Raw genomic sequence first — 19,140 nt, 5'->3', positions numbered from 1 at the left:
TTTTTAGATTTTCTATATCTATGTAGGACTTAATTATCATATTAAGAATTACATATATTTAGTTTTTGTTTGCTGTGGATTTTCCATGCATATTAAAGGCATTATTTTTTTATTGTTAGATATTACTATCATAAAAATTTATTTTTTTCGGATGGAGAAATCTCCCAGAATTCTAGTTCATTTTCACGTTGTCCATCATATTTATGGATGACTCGTTAAGTAGATAGAATTTAATTCAATCAAAACATTGCATAAAGTAAGATTTTTTTTAAAAAAAAAATGCTTGTGAATTATCATTATTTTGGATTGAGAAAAATTAATCTCATTTATGAATTGTTTTTTTTTTTTTTGGGTCCATCCCGTTAAGTAGATAGAATTTAATTCAATCAAAACATTGCATAAAGTAAGACTTAAAAAAAATGCTAGTGAATTATCATTATTTTGGATTGAGAAAAATTAATCTCATTTATGATTTTTTTCTTTTGTCGGTCCTACTCTATTCCTATTCTGACTCTCACTCTTAGACTTTTGCCCTCCATGGGTCTTTATTCTCCTAATTCCTTCCACTCTACCAATGAATAATCTATAATATTCGCAAATCAAGATTAGCTAATTGTTCTCAAACCAATAGAAATTTCTCGATTTCAAAATGTATCGAAGCCTTGAGTAGTAAAAGTGGGATTCTGTATTTCCATGATTAGATTTCATAGTCGAAATCCACACTTGAAAGCGAATTGTCCCCACCCCAATCCCCAGAATTTAAACCCCCACCTCCCCCTTCCATGTTGAAAGGGTGAAACCCAATTGTTAATTTATGAATTGTTTACAAAAAATATCAAGATACCTCATTGTGCATGATGTTTTTAGTGTATTTCTATATATTCTCTAATGTCTTACATGCTTTGTATAAAAGTATCTCACTAGTTTAATAAGGAAAAAAATTATTTGATATAATAAATAAAGGGACTTGACTTATATCGTAGACTAATGAAAATAATATAAGTTCATCAAGAAAGTGAGCTTTTGAGATAAGAAAGACAAAAAACAAATAAGTTGTTAAGAAGATTTTTTTTTAGTTTTTTACTATATCAAGGAATGCATTTTTTCCTTACATTAGCGAGATGCTTTCATACAGAGTATGTGAAACGTTATAGGCATTCAAATTTCGCGTTCGACACAACACCAATGTTTGGTTCGAGTCTTGGAATCTTCTTCAGCGGATGGGTTTCTAATCTCTCACGGTAATCTTTCATATTGGATTGAAATGAACCATATTTTGACTATTTAACGAATCTTAGTCCGAGCGACCGTGATTTTTTTAACTTTTTTTTTATTTAGTAGTGAAAATTTATGGAGATAATGTGTCAAAAATGGACTCAATTGATCGCCAGCAAGTATGCCGTGAGCATGTTAAGTGCAGTAGAATTGTATCGAAACCATATGAATGATCTAATTTGGATGTCGTTACGATCCTTTTGGAAAGGGACTATTAAAATACAGTGCAATACGAGTGAAACGTTCACACCACAACTACCCATCGGAGCGTGCGGCATCCATGGCCACTCCCCTTCCCGGCAAATTCATGTCAGCACGTGCAGCACAACAGATGAGTCTATGTCGATGGTCACGCGTGACCCACGTACTTCCCTTCGGAACAGTCTTCGTCTTCGTCTTCGTCTTCGTCTTCGTCTCCGTCGCGTCGTCTTCATGTGAATGCCTTGCAATTGCGCCTTTTTACGTCCTTCCTGTCTGGTTCCCCGGGCCTTTTGCGTTCTCAGGGACGAAGATAGCGCGAAACATCATAGTGCGCATCCAAGGACCATGCCGTGGCGACTTTATTTCATTGCTAGGATGTTTCGCCGGGCTGTATGACACACATATTGTGCCTGCTGACACTAAAAACGAAAAGAATCGGGTCATCATTATCATCATTTCTCTTTATGGAAACCTTCACACGATCATCGACACAGACGTGAAATTTCCAAGTAGTGGAGTCCATATCTTTGGATTTGTAACTCCCTATAAATAATTAAGGGAATTACCAAGAAAGTTCTAAATATATTGAATTTTTATCAATTCAATCTTAAATATTTCTATTTGGTTCATTGAGTCATAAACATTTGCTAACGTACTTTCTCCAAAAATCGTTAACGTAGATGTTAACCGTCTTATGTTATACAATTGGCATTGATATAGACACTTTTTGAATTTTTCTAAATTTTTTTCTTTCTTTGTGTTTCCCTTTTCTTTTTGCTAATGGTTGATCCCCAGCCATTGGCCACGGGCTATAGCTGACATGGATCAACTTGGCCAGATCTCAGCCATGGTGACCTTGCCAAGCCTCGCCCTTATCGACACTTGCATTGTGGCCCATGGCGGGTGACCGGCCGCTAGTAAAAAGAAAAAAGAAAGAAAAATTTCCAAAAATTATTCATATATGCATCAATTGTCCAAAGCACTGGTCATGTCATGTAGGAAGGCCGTCATCGACGTCAACTTTTTTTTTAGGAAAATTGGTTAGATGGACTACATTGGTAAATTTTGAAAAAATTTAAGACTAAATTGAAATATTTAGAACTAAATTGATATACATGCAATAGGTTGTAGACTTTTTTTCTTTTTCTTTTTAATTTCCCCTGAATAATTATTGCTCGATAATAGGAGATTATGGATATAGTCTAACTCATTGTAACTGTATATAAGATTAGGAGGATATTTGTCTATTCAAATTCAATAACGGACTGTATATTACTGCATCTGCAATTGTTGACTATAAATACCCACGTTGTATCCTTTTAAAATCTCTTGAGCAAACAAAAGATTGGTCTAATCAAACAAACGTGAGCTTCCAGAATCTCCAAAACTTTTTTTCTCGAATAGAATTACTAACCATTGAATTAATTAAGGATAATATATATTTTGTATAAGAGTTCCGACGAAATGCACGTGGACGAGGAACTAAGACCGCAAGATTGGTCTCTCATTGGACCACAGAAGCCGGCCCCCTCAGCTTATACGTGGTAACAATGAAAACTATGCAAAGTCAAAATGGCCCCTCTGCCAAATTTACTAGTAGAAAACCGAAGAGAGGTGGCCTCGCTTTAAGGCGACATTGCATGGTCCCCATTTTAGGCTCTAAACATCTCATTCATTTCAAGAAAATGAATAATTCAAAAAATATTTTTAAAAAATAATTACTTATATTACTTGAAAAATTTAATAGATAGAAGATATTTTCAATATTAGCAATAATTTTTATATAAATAGTTTCGTAAATGATGAAAACATTATTTTTAATTCATTTTAAAAGTGACTTAAATGATCATTAAATCATTCATGTTCCACCAAATAAACACACTCTTAAATGCAACATCTTGGTGGAATGGAATGGTAAAGATTGATAATGCCGATGTTTTTATTTAACTACTGTAAGACTTGTTAAGATTATTGTATCTTGGTTATAAGACATTCACTCGAGGGAATGGAATTGAACAAGAATACGTTGTACTCATGTTAATGGTATAACAATTGATATGCCCTAAACAAATCTTAATTATGATTAATAAAAATTATAAATTAATTCAAATAATCAAGTATATTTTTATATAGCTTTAAAATTTTAATTTTAGTGTTCTTTTATTTGATATTTTGATTATACCAATTATCAATAGTTAACATTTTGTTTAGTGATTCAATTTTATTGATTAATATTTTGATTAGAATAAAGGAAAGGTAAGAGTCCTCCTCTGAGTGGAGGAATCACCATTGCTCCTATTCAACTCCACGTTGCCAACGAAACAAGATTGACAGGTGATGCTTTTTCCCTTTTACTAAAGATTCCACAGGTGATTTCAGTTTCCTTGACTGTACTATTTGCCTTTGGTACCTGTACCAAAATAGAAAAAGAAAATGAAAAAAAAAAGGTTTAAATTTTATAGCCTATTTTCCTTAAAAACCCCAAACTTTAAATTATATTTATTTCGTGGAAAATGAATAGTTTGAGAAATTTTTTTGAAAAAATAATTATTTCTATCGATTGAAATAATTAGTCAATAAGAAATAATTTATTATTAACAACAATATTTGTCTTATTATTTATGAAAATATTTTTTGTTTGTTCATTTTTGTATGCGATACAAGTTGTAATTTTTGGATTTATTTTACCAAGGAACAAATGCATCAGTTTATCCAATCTCAAGTCTACCCTAAATTTTTTTGTCTTAAAAAAAAATCTCTAACTCTCAATCTAATCCCAAATTTGCCCACAAGTCCGAAAGTTGTAACTATTTTCTTTAAGATCTCAACAACCATACAAAGTGAGGCTATTTATGAAGATGTACAAATGTGAGAGTGTTGTAAAAAATGCAGGTTTTGATAATGAACTTCTAATTTGCCTTGATACTAATAATAACCAATTGTGATTTTTTGAAGTGCGGGTAGATTTAGGATTAGAATGAAAATTGAGAATTTTCTTTTAGACAAAAAAAAAATTCGGCTAGAATTAGGTTAGGACCTAAAGTTGGGATTTTATTTAAGGAATTACCCGCAATTTTACACATATTTGGCACATAGGACAACTACATAATTGACTTATACATCGACAAGGACTCACTATTCCGGTTGATCGAGTATTTCATGAATCTCATACATAGATTAAATCCAGTCTAGACTGTTCAGACTTAAATTCATAGTATATTCCATTCTCATGTAACCTCATGTCGACTTAAGTCAGTTTTAGATGTTTTTAACGAAGTCGATGGCATTTATTTCAATGAAGTAAATGAACCCATATCTAGACACGTGTAGGCTCCGAAAGAATGAAAGGACGCGACATCAGATTTTATTAATGAAGCTTGTTGCTGGGGATCCTCAAGTTTTCAAGACATTTCATGCGAAAAACCCGACAATTCAAACGGCAAGCAGGTAACTTTTGTGTACTTTTGTCTTTTCGATAGTCAAAATTAGACCAAATTAACCATCAAAGGTGGACCATCCAAGATGAAAAAATCACCTAATTAATCTTAAATATATGATGCGAATACCAATTCAATTATAAACATTTTGATTTTATTAAATTAGTTATTATTTTTTACGCGAAATGATAATATAGTCACTTCAGTCAATTTTTATTGTAAATCGTTGACTTGATTGAGTAATTTTCCCACTTTAAAGCTTTTCACCTTGTATGATGATTGTCCATGATAAATAAAGGCAATAAAAAGAAGGATCCATGCATGGAAGATGAAGTCATAATGTGGATTCCAATATTCTTCATGATCAAAGGACGGGTTTGCTTAAACTGTGAGTTGGTTGAGCCTTAAGTGACATGGAGCATAGGACCTAACTGTAGACTGCAGTTAAGTAGAAGCATCCAAAACTCCTTGACCTATATCATTTTTTATAGGGCGACGGAAAGTGAAAATTGCCCTTTGGTGGGCAATTCAATCACCTAGAAAGTTGTTGACGCCGACCCCTGAAGGCTGGCAAAGGAGCTCTTGGGATTGGTCCCCTGAATTATGTTTGGAAGAGATGAATCACCTCAACGTGAATCGACTATTGATCACTTAAGTCTTACAACATTTGATGATAAGGATTCATCCGATACATATACATCAAACTAGTGCAACTTTTACCATACCAAAATAGCCCACAACTTTTCATCGACGTGAATCGACTACATACTTTTCCCAATGTGAGCATACCGAGGTAAGTGTTGATCGGTGATTTGGTGGGATTAACTGATTCTCAATTGCTCAGGAAATTCTTGTCAAGTCTATAGCCCACGGATAGCTTATAGTAACAATTTTGGAATATGAAGTTTCTTCAATTAATGCTTACGATTGACTTAGTTTATAAACATAGATAAGTTTGTCTACAACCCCCATTGTCCCAAAATCAATGGATAATGACACACAATAATGTAGATAATTAATGTGCCATTTCAACATGGTCGTAAAATCGAAGGATTGAGAGTTGATTTGGGCTAGACCGATTTGGATAGGCTTGAACTAGGCCGAGTAGTAAAAGTTGGTAGTTTTTTTTTTTTATTGTTCATTTTTTAAGCCTCATAAATGCACACTCGTATAGTCAAACATAAAGAATTCATTATAGGAAGGGCATAAAAGAATGGATACATTTCAGATATCACAAACTATTGTTGATTGTTGAATATGATTAACCTGACTCAGCTACATCGTTCATTCATTAAGCATGCTAAATTTGTAGCCCAATTTCACCATATCTAACTTTACTTGGAACTAAGCAAAGGCTTGCACACATTTCGGAAAAGAGCAATTACATGTTGATTAGGAAAGTAAGACCAGTGGGTAAGTCCCTCAAAATGCATTGTTATGATCCGAATTGTAAGATACGAGATTTTGATGTGTGGTTTATATGGTCTTGGACACTCCCACTTGAATAGCTAATTTTTAGGATGTGGTTCCCTAACGTCCCTACTATAAACCAGACGTATGTTCCATGGCATAACTTGACACGTCTTTCTGACATGAGAATTTAATTCAAAAGGTAAAAGCACTAGATGAAGTCTAAAGACAAACCGATAGCTGAAAAGTCTCCTAATGCTATTCATTGAATGATGAATTGTATAATAACGCCTAGTTTGGGATGAGCTGAGTTGACTAGAATGCAATATTTATTTGCCTCCTTTTATCATATTCTTCTTGACGAGGATTCCACAGGTTTGACAGTTAAGTGAAGGTTGCATGCGTAGGTACAAATGGGGCGTTCCATGTTTATTTGCAGAGACAACATGGTGAAACAAGCATGAGGATGAGGTAGGAATAAGAGGCACGCGTTGTGTAAAAGTAGGTGGTAGAAGCGCAGAGGGAGAGGGCTCTTAAGCGATGCCGTGAAATAATGGCGGTAGACCAAAGAGCAGCAGAAACAGAGCTGCTGCCCGTGGTAGACTCACCTACCCGCAACACGCGAGCCCTTACTAGTCGACGCGATCTATCACATAGAGATGTGGCAATGAAAGGAGCGTAGCGGCAACCCGACCCCCCTCATAGACGACAGAAAGAAAGAATGGCAGCATTTTCTTTTCATTTCGTTCATGTTTTTAACATGGGTGGTGTCAGGGCAGGTTTGTGCAATGATGATGCCGTGCAAATTCATCAAATTATATCCGGCGGAGATGGTACGATATCGATGGACTTGAAATCACGTTATTCACGTAAAACAATGGGTTTCGTTTAATGTTCTTTAGAAAATGGGCTGTCGTTTCATTAAGTAGTCAATGGCCTAATTTAACATGGAAAGTTGGTTTTCTTGATGACAAAAATTAATTTTGGACCCAGAAGAGCTAATGCTAAAATTCAATCTTTGTATATTTCTAGTTGCTAAATCTTGGAGGGAGGCATCTGGGCCGAGGTGTCCATGGGCCCTGTCCAGACGGGAATTCGAATGGGCCGTTGCAGTAGAATACGGATCGTGTGATCCGGGCCATTTTCAGGAGAAGACCAGGACCGGGCTGATATCTTTCGGGGCTTAACGTATAAATTCCGATCCAAACCTGCGCCGCGCACGTTCTCTCCACCTCCCTTAAACCCTGCACCGTCCTCCGACGGCGGCGAAGCGAAGCGCCGAATCGCAACCTGTAAGTCCACCCTCTCTCTCTCTCTCTCTCTCTCTGCGAGCTCTGTCTTCGTCTTTCTCAATCAGCCGGGAAGATTGCTGCCGGGTTTCGCCCTGGTTTCGGGAGGGTAGAAGGCTCTTTCGATTTCTTTTTTTTTTTGGTCGGTAGAAGGCTCTTTCGATTTAGGGCGGTGTTAGGGTTCATTTTTTCTGTTCCTTTCGGGGTCATTAGGATGGGTGCTACCTCGAACTCTGGCGTTACTCTCTTCGGCTTGTTGGTGTTGGAGTTGTCGACTGAGTTCCTTCGTTTAGTTTAATTTCTGCTGCTGTAGTTCGTGAGGTGTGAGAAATTGGTGAATATTGTGTCTGAAGGTTTAATTGATTGGGCTCTTTCCGGGGGGGAACTGTTGTTATAGCGGCTGCTGACGACTTTTTTTCCCCTCGTCCAGAAATTTATGTTTCGATCTTGACGAGGAGGCACAATGAGGTTGGAAAAGTGCTGGTTCTGTTCCTCCACCGTTTACCCTGGCCATGGTATTCAGTTTGTTCGAAACGATGCTAAGGTATGTCGTAGCAGCTTATACTTTGAAATCTTCGTTAGGTGTATCATGAGAAATTCCCCGCCTTTTGCTGGGTTACTGCAAATTCTGTAAATTACTAAGTGCATGCTGTTATCTTTTTGTGTTCTGTTGCAACTGGCTTTTTTGCTTCTTTGGATGCATCCGACGAAACTGGCGTTGGTTCGTTGTTATTGGGCTTCTAGTGGGGTTGAACACCGGGAATGCAGGTGTGCTCCCTGATTGTGGCGTGTATCTGTGCAGGTATTCCGGTTTTGTAGATCCAAATGCCACAAGAACTTTAAGATGAAGAGAAATCCTCGGAAGGTAAAATGGACCAAGGCCTATAGGAGATTGCATGGGAAGGATATGACCCAGGTAAGCAAAGTGGCTTGAGCTTTTGATCTTTCTTTGTTATCTCATTTATCAGTTACTTCTTTTCTTGGCTGTACATATGTCTTGTTGCTTTGTCAGACAAGAGAGTCTGTAGAGTATTCTGATTAACTGATTTCAAATCCCTCTATGCCCTGTTCCTCTTCAAGGATTCGACTTTTGAATTTGAGAGGAAGCGAAATCGGCCAGAGAGGTATGATAGGAATCTGGCAGAGAACACATTAAAGGCCATTAAGAAGATAGACAAGGTTAGGGAAGATAGGGCGGCCGGGCACCACACGCTCAGGTATTAGCTCTTTCCTTTTAAACTTTGTCTAGAAGTGGAGTAGTTCTTGCTCTTTTTTTTTTTTTTTTTTTTTTAAAGGTCTGCCATGTGACAACAAAGTAATTTGTGTCCTGGTTAAATGGCAGAATGAAGGGCAAGAAAGCAAAGAAGCAGAGAGAGGAAGCGAAGGAGTTGGAGCAAGGAATTTCCCTGGTCAAAGCTCCATCAGTACTTCAAGAGGAGCCATCTCTCACTTTGCCCAAGATCAAGGTCAAGGTTTCTCATCAAGAATCTCAGGAAAACCGAGCTATGGAAGAATGATTTCATGGTCGGAACCAATCTCATATACATTTGTTTCATCATTAGAATTGAGGTCATCAATTTTCCCCTCTTCTGTTCCTTGTAAGGGTGTTATAAACTTATCTGGTTTTGAGTTGAAAACTCCACTCTATTTGTATGTGATGTTTAATGATTGTGACTTATGACCAGTGCGGGTTGCTAGTTCTTTTCCTTTTTCAGTCAGTATGTTAACAAGACCCCCCGCCAAGAGGAATGTAGCATGTCTGGATTGGATGTTCATAAGTTGAAAGTTTTGGAGCCTTCATGAATGCTAAAGTCTATTTTTGTTTTCAATTGTTCAGTTGCATTCGTTCTCTCTTCTGCTTTCTAGCGAAATATATAAGGTAGTACATATATTACCATCAGGAGAGTAAGATTACTTGTTTGTTCCTTTTGTGGTGAGTTTAAGTTTTCTCAAGTAAATTGTATAATGCAGTAGATCTTTTGGCTGTATCTTTCGTGACTGCTGTATTTCATTGCTTGTTGGAAGCAGATGATTCATTGCTGACAATCTAATTTTCAGTGAGTTTGCTGAGGTAATTCCTGAATTAAAGCCGACAATGCTTTGTATACCTTTTTTCTCCTCATCCTGGAGACAGAGGAGGTATGCAAGAACCTGGTTTCGGAACTCCTGTTAGTGGGGTGTCTAGTGTTATAACAAGATAAGCTAAACCTCTTTACGAACAGTGATGGATGAACTGACTGGTTGATGAAACTGATTCATGGTCATTGGTAAGGAAGGAAGATGCTTACAAGGATAAATCTGTGGGGGTTTGATTATCATGGCCTTAAGGGCTGATGTTGGTCACCAGTGGATCTATATGGTTGAACAGCATTACTCTGGTTTTAATTTGTCCTGCAGTTCTCTTGACATTCTCTGTCGACTTATGGAGTGCTACGGTCATAACTTAGAAGACGTGAAGTTGCTAAGGTAGAGATGTTTGGGGAGCTGCTTTAGTCGTGCTCAGCAGTCTGGAATTCTTTGAGATAGTTTTAAATACTTATTTCCTTTGCTGATCTTACCATGGCTCGTTAAAGCAATTCTTTAACCTAAGAATTATTGCGAACTGATAGCTTCTGCGAGTGTATCTGCAAGAGAGTGCTCAATTGTTGCAGCAGTATATTTAGTGTTGATGTCTGGGGTAATTGAGATTTGCATACCAAGCCACCCGTTTAGATCATTGTCCTGTCACTAGAGCTACAACTGTAAGAAGCGAACTTTGTAATTCCTTTATGTATGATGAAACTCGAATTAGTTCTACATGATTTCAACATAGTAGCAAATTTTTGAGGAGGGAGAGAACGCAAGCCTTTGCAAAAGGTGGAACGACGTGCTTTTCCTTTCATATTTCTTGAATTGAATGGCGTACTCGTTTTGCCGGTGGCCCAGATTGGCATGACAAAATTGATATTGACAGAAAGTTAAACTTGGCATGGAGGGCAATCGTACTGCCTCAGCTTTTTGCCTGTGTCTCATCTCGTGCTGTGTTGTCTTTTGCTGAAAGCTGGATTGTTTGTTTGACCACTGGTTTCTTGTTCTGCTGCTGTAAAAGGGATCGCTGTGCGCAAACAAACCCTTGTTATGCGGACTCTGGTTAACAAAATTACAGCTTGACAAAGAACAAAGTTGCCTCCAGTTTTTTCCACTCTCTAAGATTTTGCAATGAATTTTAGTTGGTGAACGCGTAAATAATTTTTAATAATTTTTTGATAATATTTTGATTTTTTTTTCATATTTTTTTCTCTTTGTTTTTTCTCCCCTTTCTTTTGTCGATGGCCGACCACCGGTCAAGGCCAGGTGGGCTATGGCAAGGTTGACCCTCGCTCAAGCCAAGGCGGCCCCTCTAGGCAAAGGCAACACTTGGTCAGGTTGCCCTAGTCAGGCGAGGGCTCCCCTTGGCTAGGCTACCTTCGCCCAGGCCAAATCTTATGAGGCAGACCCTCGTTGGGGCTCGGCCTCACCATGGCTAGACAAGGCTAGCTTGCCTAGCCCTCACCCGTGGTTGGTGGAGGAAGGAAAAAAATCAGAATAAATAAATAAATAATTGTGAAATTATTAAAATGTTATTAAAAAAAATTTGTGTCAACGTTGACAGTATCGCATAAGCTAGTCGGCGTTTACGTTAACAATATCCAATCAAGGTTAGTTGGAAGGATTCAATTGGCATTAAATCAAAAGGTTTAGAATTAAATTAGCACAAATAAAAGGTTTAAGATTAAATTAACACAAATACAATAGGTTTAAGACTTTTATGACACTTTTCCCTATGCAAAATGATAGTGGAAATCTTAATTTGGTCGAATATTTACGTCCCTATCTGCATGAAAGTTCATGCCCGTTATAATTTTCATTTTGCCTAATCTTTAAAGGGTTTTCTATGTCGTTCGACTAGGAACTTAATTTCAGCAATCTTGCTGGAAACCAGAATTGCCCGGAATAGTCGTCTGGTACTAATCTTTGGAGTATGAGAAAACATTCTTGATGTGCAAATCCTTCCTTGTCCATATTTATTTCTTGTAAGCAAGAGTAATGCTGTGTGTGCGCGCAAAGTCTTTTTATGCTTAGCACGACAGCATTATTTTGTCGATGATCAGAAGTTTCATGGAAATTGTCAAGTTGTCTGAAGATGGGCAAGGTAACACCTCTAATGACGTAAGGAACTGATGCAAGTAAGATCTGGAGAATTTATTGTGTCGCTTTCACAAATCAAATTTCTGGCTTCTGTTAACAGGTGAATAGAACGGACAACAATTTGCAAGGAGCAACCGGGCAAGAAACTTTCGTGGCTTTTGGGAATTAATATAATATCTTTGACTTGCAAGGTTCAATAATGATCGAGGAAGAGCCCAGGATTAGTTTAATCCTCTGCGTTAAACAAGAGGTTAGCTTGGGGGAACCGAGTTGCACATGCCTCTGTCTGGTGAGATGTCAATTCTCAATTTCTTAATGGATTCAGCACCTCAAGGGATAATTAATGAAGCCAAATGGGCGTTGCAGGAAGAAGACAGAAGAACAGTGAAACGAGGAGAGAATCGGAAGCAAACTAGATATTTTTTTTTCGCTTCTATTTTTCTTGGGGGTATTTTTTTTTTCTTTTGGGGGTCATGTTCTTGGGGTAGTTTTTTTTTTTTTTTTTGGAAGGCTTCTTGGGGGTAGTTTAGCTGGCTGTGATTTGCAAACCTGATATTAATAAATAGCAGTACAGTGCTTGGGTGAAGTCGTTGCGTATGGCCATTCAAAGTAGCAAGGCAACTTGCGTCCAAGTCTTGCCTTTTACAAACCCCAAACGCGACCTTGATTTCAGGGATTTGTTTGCTATTGAGCATTGTGACCTTGTAAGTAGTTGCATAGTTTTCTGGGTCAAGTAGTGTTTTTCCAACTTGAATTAATTGCTGGTCCTCTGTCCTTTTGAAGTTTCTTTGTCTTTCGATCTAACATTTTTTTATTTTTCTTTCTTCGAGACTTTTAACAAATTACAGAAATCATTTAGCAGCTGAATCCATCTAAGTTTCCGTTTTGTGTACTAGACGGTCGCAGCTCTTTTGTTCGCCGGTCACAGCTGAATCCATCTAAAAATTTGATAATCCAGAGGGAAAAGGCTCATGGAGTTCACTTCAATTGTGCTTTGTTAATCGTGGTTTTGAGCCGTTCCAACCTCTCCCTCTACTTCAGAATATTTTGCCAAGTCTTGGAGCTTCCGATCGTGGCTACCAAAACGGTTGGCTAGGACCGTCTACCGGAAATTTTTCTGTATACTATTCTGACTTTCCAAGTCGCAGCATTGATGACATAGTATGTTGCTTATTTTACAGGGAGAGTTGCAACATCCATGACATAACTCCTATTATTTTACGAAGCATGAACGGTAGTCGTAGTTAAGCGACCTCATCATTAAGTTAGCTCTTATCTATGAGCTGGTCTTCCTCCTCCATATTCGTACTTACCCCTCAGCTAATTTCTTTAATTTGGTGTGCTAGTGGGTCGTTTTTGAGATTCTTAGGGGCACGTTCACGTAGTTCCACGAGGTTTCCTTGAGAAAATATATATGAAAGAGAGATAAGAGGAATGAAAGATGCTTCATTGGTCAGTTTGGGGATGGGAACGATCTTTTTATCATATAAAGAGAAGATTTTCGTAGCGAGTGGGGTCTCGTGTTTTTTGATCATTTGTTGCTCTCACGTATTATGGAATGACGAGGGCATTTGGTGGCTGCCATTTGATTATGCAGTCCTCTCTATTATTTACCCAGAAAAAGAAGAGGAAAGATTAAGGTGCTGAGGATAAAGAAATGAAAGATTGGGAGTCCAATGTTCTCAATATCAAGACTCTAACAAGCATAAACCCATCTTTCGAAGGATTAATACTACGAAAAACTCTAGTTAGTACACTTTAGACAAATTTACCCTAAACTAATATTTTGACAATTAAAAAACCCCAAACTGATACATTTGTAATAAATTACAATCGAATGACATATGGAAGTTGACGGGTTTACCGATTTAAGGATTTATCCTCCGTTTGTTACAAGTGCATCGGTTTGTGATTTTTCGTACTATTAATCTAATTTAACGGAAATCAATAGATAATAAATTTGTCGCGAATGTACTAATTTGGGGTTTTTTATGATCAAAAAATTAATTTGAAGTAGATTTATCAAATATGTACCGGTTTGAGATGTTTCATGATAATTACCATATTTTGAACTTTTATGAGAAGTTAGATATCTCAGTAACATGTGGATCATACATTAATTATTTGATGTCGTCGGGTCATAACTCATGAGTTCATAGGATCCAAAAGATTGAAGCTCTTAATGAGTTTGATGATGTTATGAGGCACGTCGCTCTGCATTGTGTCTCCTTCAATGATTTTACTAGGAAATGTAATTCACGATATCATGCTTTAACTCGGTTGCTTTTTCTTTCCCCTTTTTCCCTTTTAAAATAGATATGCACTGCTCTGCTTATGAGGTATCCTTATGCGCTTCAGTTCCGCCGCACATGTAATACCATGTAATCCTGGTCTCCGTTGCTCATAAATTTGGAAGTACCATATGCTGCGGAATCTAGGTAAGATGGTTGGTGTAATTGACTGATACAGCTTTCAAGAACAGTTCAAGTAATCGAATTTCTCGTCGAAATTTTTCTGGTGGGGCATAAGATCAAATGGCTCGATCCCCTAGATGCTTTCCCACTTTTTTCATTTTGCAGATTCAGTCTCTTTCTGATTCTGGACTATGTACTTGGTCATAATTGCGGAACGTGCCCAGAGACCAGACCTACTGGGGTCCATTACCTTAAAAGCATGCCTCCTAACCTTCACTCATTCGGTACAAAAAGAAGAGTATTATTGGGCTCCTCCGTTATCTTCTTCTGCCACAGATTCTCCCTCCCCTGTCCATTTCTTCATTCAAAGTTGAAGCTTTTCCAAATGGTGCTTTCTCATTTACATTTCTTGGTCAGTGATCAACATTTAATGAAAAGCTCACCCTTAAGTCCACTTGTTCAACAACCGGCCCTTGCTTTTCAAGGTTGAAACCTTGATTTCCTCGTTTTGCTTCATTGCAAATTTAATGTCGCTCAGACATATCTAATCATCAATCTAATGTAAACTGTGGAAAATCACCATCTTGAAGAAGCTTCAGTTTGGCTGGTTGGTCATTGTGCAACAAGCTTATTCACTGTCGAGAAAAGGGTGCTGTGAGAAATGTCAGATCATTTCATTGTCCTAAACATGAGTCCATGGACTTTCCCCTGGTTTAAATGCGCCTCTCCCCAACTGACACCTTCATGATTTTTTGTGCAAGGGGTTGAGCTGCACCAATTAAAATAGTCACATTATTTTCCCATCCTATATTCAATTTCTAAATTTTAACAATGTGGATCAAAAATAAAAAAGGGGTACAAAAGCAGGAGATAAAAGAGAAATTTCTGGCTCTCAAACTTTATGGCTTGCTTTTAATCATAACATGTGTTGAGGAGTCGGGTTGGTGGGAATGCAGATAATTTATTTTGTGGGGTCAACAGGCTTCACTGTAAATGTAATCATCCCTTTGTTCATCTCATCTTTTTAACTCCCAAAAAAAGAGAAAAACTTCGGGACATCAAAATTATTCAAACAGGCACTCATCGACCCCGGTCATATCACACCTCTCTGTCTGGTTCTCTCACTGAAATGAATCCTCTCTTCATCTTGCTGCAAGTTGCAGACTCTTGAGTTAACTAACACAGGCTCTCAGAAGAGAGGAGGAATAATGAACTTATTGAAAGAAAAATTGTCCTCAACCTTTTCCTGTAATCAATTCACATATTAAAGTACTCGAGGCAAGATATTAAATATCACCATTATCATACGCTGCATGATGCTGGACTTCAGGCCAGGTCTAAACTTCTTTTGTATTTTTTTATTAGCCTATTAACTATTTTATAAGTTGTTGATATCTCAGATGATCTGGCAGGAAAGAGTAAAGAAAGAGGCTTGATATTTCTCATTCCTGTTAAGCCTTCTATTCTATTCTTTAAGTCAAATAGGAAAATATAAGCACGCAGAGAGAGAGAGAGAGACGGAGAGAGAGAGAGAGAGAGAGAGAGATTCCTATTAAATACATGGCGGCCCTGTCAGAAGCCTGGATTTCTGGCCTTCCTTCTTGCTTATTTCCATACTCCCATTTATATTTCCTCTTGAAAATTAAAGAAAGAGCCCAGATTTCAGAATCGCCTACCTTGTCCAGCCTTCAATCTCCCTCTCTCTCTCTCTGGGTCCAAAACAACAGGTGAGCAAGGAAGAACCTATTTTGCAGTTTCCATTTTGTCCTGACCCTGTTTCCCACTTTTGTTTCTCCTGAGATGAGAGATTTAGTTTCTTGCTTCAGTGAGAACGCAATAGCAGTTTCTCCATCTACTTGCTCCAGCTATTCCAACAATGCCTGCCTCTCCCCAACTCTGACCCCTTCAGTCAGAAATGCGGTCATATGTCTATACAAAACCACCCTGTCATCACAAAAGCACCTCCTCATCACGGTCACTTGGAGCAGAAGTCACATGGGTCAAGGCCTGACCGTAAACATTGGCGATGACCCATCTGCATCATTCAAGCTGCTCAACACCAATTCTCGGTTCCTCCGGAAAAAGAAGGGTAACAAAGTGATTGAATCCGTGAATTCGCACATCGAAGTCTTCTGGGATCTCTCTAATGCCAAGTATGATAGCGGGCCAGAACCTGTTGAAGAATTCTATGTGCTCGTCACGATTGACTCGGAATTAGGCCTTTTCCTCGGTGATATGGCTGAAGAAGCCATAGCGAAGAAGTTCAAGACCGGTAATGCAGTCGCTAAATTCTCTCTCGTTTCGAGGAGAGAGCACTGTTCTGGCAATACCCTTTACAGCACAAAGGCTCAGTTTAGCGATACTGGGATTGTGCACGACATTTTAATCCGCTGCAGCTGCGAAAACGAAGGGTTTAAGCATCCGGTGTTGAGCGTTTACATCGATAAGAAGATGGTGATGAGGGTGAAGAGGTTGCAGTGGAATTTCAGGGGAAACCAGACGATTTTCACAGACGGTTTGCTGGTGGATTTGATGTGGGATTTGCATGACTGGTTCTTCAATCCGGCGTTGGGTTATGCGGTGTTCATGTTTAGGACAAGGAGTGGATTTGATAGCAGATTGTGGTTGGAAGAGAAGATGGAAGATCAAGACAGAATCGAATTCTCCTTGTTGATTTATGCAAGTAAGAGTCCATGATAGATTTGACTTGCTGAAAACGTATACTGGTTTTCATTTGGCTCTTCTCTATACTGATGTCTATAGATTTTTACATCTGATTTTCTTGGTTTCTTGAAAGAATTAGTACTTCTGATTCTTTTTGTCATACAAAGCTAGAAATGACTTGGTAAGAGGGTTGACATTTTCGGAGCTGTGGAGAATTTAGTAAATTGCCAGTGAAATAATTGAAAGGTTATTCTCGTCTCTTTTATCATGCCCTGCAAAATATAGGACTCTGGTTGAGCTTATCTAATCGTGTCAAATGCGAAGAAGTGCGATCGCATCAAATTCAAAAGCACCGAAAAGGCCAAGCCGAGCGAAAAAATGCCAAAAATCTTTAGGGATTCTTGTAAGATCTCAGTCCATATTTACTGAACAGCTTGAGCTTTTGGAAAGATTGGAGATCATCACCTCATTTGGTCATTCTCTCAGCTTGACCTTCCAAAGTAGAACCTTTAAATGTTGTTTGAAGCACTTCCTCTTCCTGGGTTGGTTGACTTCTCGTGGAAGGAGACTTTCAGAAGATCATAAATTGCGTAAACTGCACGGAATAATCAGGCCATTTCTTCACTTGGTAGCACAAAAGATTCAAATTTATAGTCTTCCCCTTCCGTTCGGTTCATACATTCTTCAAAGCTCTATACTTCTGTTTACCTTTCTTTAGAACCCTGTTCATAACGCTTTGGTAACTCCGCCTGCAATCAGTTGGCCTCTGGCCGGGATCGTGAATGAGCACAAGCTGAACTGATACAGATCCGACAGAGACTGGATTCTTGAATGGCAAATTAGCTGAGATTAGCACTTCCTTTTGGATTTTAAAGGATTCCTGAATAGCTGAGCTATCGACTAAATCGTGTAACGATTTAGCCATGCGCACATGTGCACGAGCACAAGCACTAAATAGGCATAGGTTGTGTCTCATTCAAGACCATCTTAGCAACATCAAATTTGTCCACTTGGATGCCTAATTCAATGGATTGTACAAGCTCCCTTTGCTATTTCTTGCTGGTAATCAAGCATTTGAGGTGGAATATCTCCTTAGAACTATAGTCTTTCGGCTACTGATACATTAATTGGCCTCAAGTACATGTAGTATCAAGTGATGAATTTGCAACTCAAATCTGGCACTTCCAAATTTCTTTGGCTGTTTTGGTTCTCTATTTTCTGTGTTGCCGTCATCCCATTTCAGGAGTTTTTCTCTTTTGTTCTAGTCTAAATCCGGAAGCTTGTTCCTCCCATTTCAAAAAGGTGTCTATCCCAATCTATTCTAGATTCGGGTGCATTTTGCATTTATGATATTGGTATTTCGCTTCCCTAGGATTTGTTGGTGGAAAAGTCCGGTTCTGAAGGATATCAGAGGAATTTGCGAAGGTTTTGCTCTCATAGGCCTTATATATGTGCTAACCTTCTTACTTTGGACAGCGAAAGTGTTGGAGATGCCGAATCTAAACATGCACCACCGAATAACAGAGCTAATAGATAGAGATTGAGACATTGGTATGTGTTTATTACTAAAGATGATTCGATAATTGACCATTAATTTTGATTTGAAAAAGTCATAGATCTACCATTTACTCTTTGAGTGTGTAGCCCACAATCTTATTTTAATAATTTATCCTGTTATCTAAAGTCTATTTTATTTTTAATTATTTGGGATTTGTCTTGATTTGTAGTTGGACTGTACTGTTTTTATGGGGAAATGAATGGAATGTTATTTTGAAAAAGAAATAAAATAAAATACTGCACTTCTTGCATTGCTCGAAAAGGATATGGGAAAGACATGAATGGTAGGCCAGTAAAATTACCGAGGTTACTATAATGCCTGAAAAAGGTGCCAGCGATCATAGGTTCGAGTCCAGAAATAAAGGCCTCGCAAAAAATGATTGGCGGTAATTACCCGATTGTGGTGAGACGAGTAGTCCTGATCCGATGAAATTAATATGAGCGTTCCAAAAGTCGAAATACTAGGCGGGCTCCCGGCCGGGGGAGATTTGGTGCTTCATGAGCTCGAGTTGGGCTCCAGACTGGACCTTAAATTGGGCCCGGCCCAATCTCTCCCACGAGGACTACGACGAAATTACCTAGTCATCTCAAACCCCAAATTTCGAGCACGTGTCCGCTTGAGAGCCTACTTATGAACACGATGATCTTCCTTGCGATTTGCAACATATATGATGACGTCACCATCAGAAATGCCGCTATCTGATTTTAATTTTGGCAAGAAGAAGA

The 19,140-nt window shown here is 38.2% G+C and overlaps 2 protein-coding genes across 3 annotated transcripts; both read left to right on the top strand.

The window, feature by feature from the left end:
- Nucleotides 1-7,511: 7,511 nt before the first annotated feature.
- LOC104434013 (probable ribosome biogenesis protein RLP24) lies at nt 7,512-9,326 on the top strand. The gene is made up of 5 exons (XM_010046954.3): nt 7,512-7,615; nt 8,043-8,156; nt 8,415-8,528; nt 8,693-8,829; nt 8,955-9,326. The coding sequence occupies exons 2-5, from the start codon at nt 8,076-8,078 to the stop codon at nt 9,127-9,129; spliced, it is 507 nt and encodes a 168-aa protein (XP_010045256.1). The 5' UTR covers nt 7,512-7,615; nt 8,043-8,075; the 3' UTR covers nt 9,130-9,326.
- Nucleotides 9,327-15,573: 6,247 nt separating this feature from the next.
- LOC104434012 lies at nt 15,574-17,909 on the top strand. Of its 2 annotated transcripts, XM_010046952.3 has the most exons (2): nt 15,574-15,920; nt 16,020-17,909. In XM_010046952.3, exons 1-2 carry the CDS (start codon nt 15,754-15,756, stop codon nt 16,888-16,890), a joined length of 1,038 nt encoding a protein of 345 aa, XP_010045254.2. In that variant the 5' UTR covers nt 15,574-15,753; the 3' UTR covers nt 16,891-17,909. The 2 variants fall into 2 exon arrangements, with proteins under 2 accessions (XP_010045254.2, XP_010045255.1); XM_010046953.3 differs by having other exon boundaries at nt 15,583-17,909.
- The last annotated feature ends 1,231 nt before the right edge of the window (nt 17,910-19,140 follow it).

The sequence above is a fragment of the Eucalyptus grandis genome, chromosome 6 (assembly GCF_016545825.1).
Source record: "Eucalyptus grandis isolate ANBG69807.140 chromosome 6, ASM1654582v1, whole genome shotgun sequence".
NCBI lineage: Eukaryota > Viridiplantae > Streptophyta > Magnoliopsida > Myrtales > Myrtaceae > Eucalyptus > Eucalyptus grandis.
The sequence above is the reverse complement of the archived record's forward strand: the minus strand, read 5'-3'. Positions and strand labels throughout refer to the sequence as shown.

Coding starts and splice junctions, on each gene's coding strand:
- LOC104434013 (XM_010046954.3), top strand. CDS start 8,076: ATGAGGTTGGAAAAGTGCTGGTTCTGTTCCTCCACCGTTTACCCTGGC. Junction 8,157..8,414: donor TTGTTCGAAACGATGCTAAG/GTATGTCGTAGC, acceptor GTATCTGTGCAG/GTATTCCGGTTTTGTAGATC. Junction 8,830..8,954: donor GCCGGGCACCACACGCTCAG/GTATTAGCTCTT, acceptor GTTAAATGGCAG/AATGAAGGGCAAGAAAGCAA.
- LOC104434012 (XM_010046952.3), top strand. CDS start 15,754: ATGGCGGCCCTGTCAGAAGCCTGGATTTCTGGCCTTCCTTCTTGCTTA. Junction 15,921..16,019: donor CTCTGGGTCCAAAACAACAG/GTGAGCAAGGAA, acceptor TTCTTGCTTCAG/TGAGAACGCAATAGCAGTTT.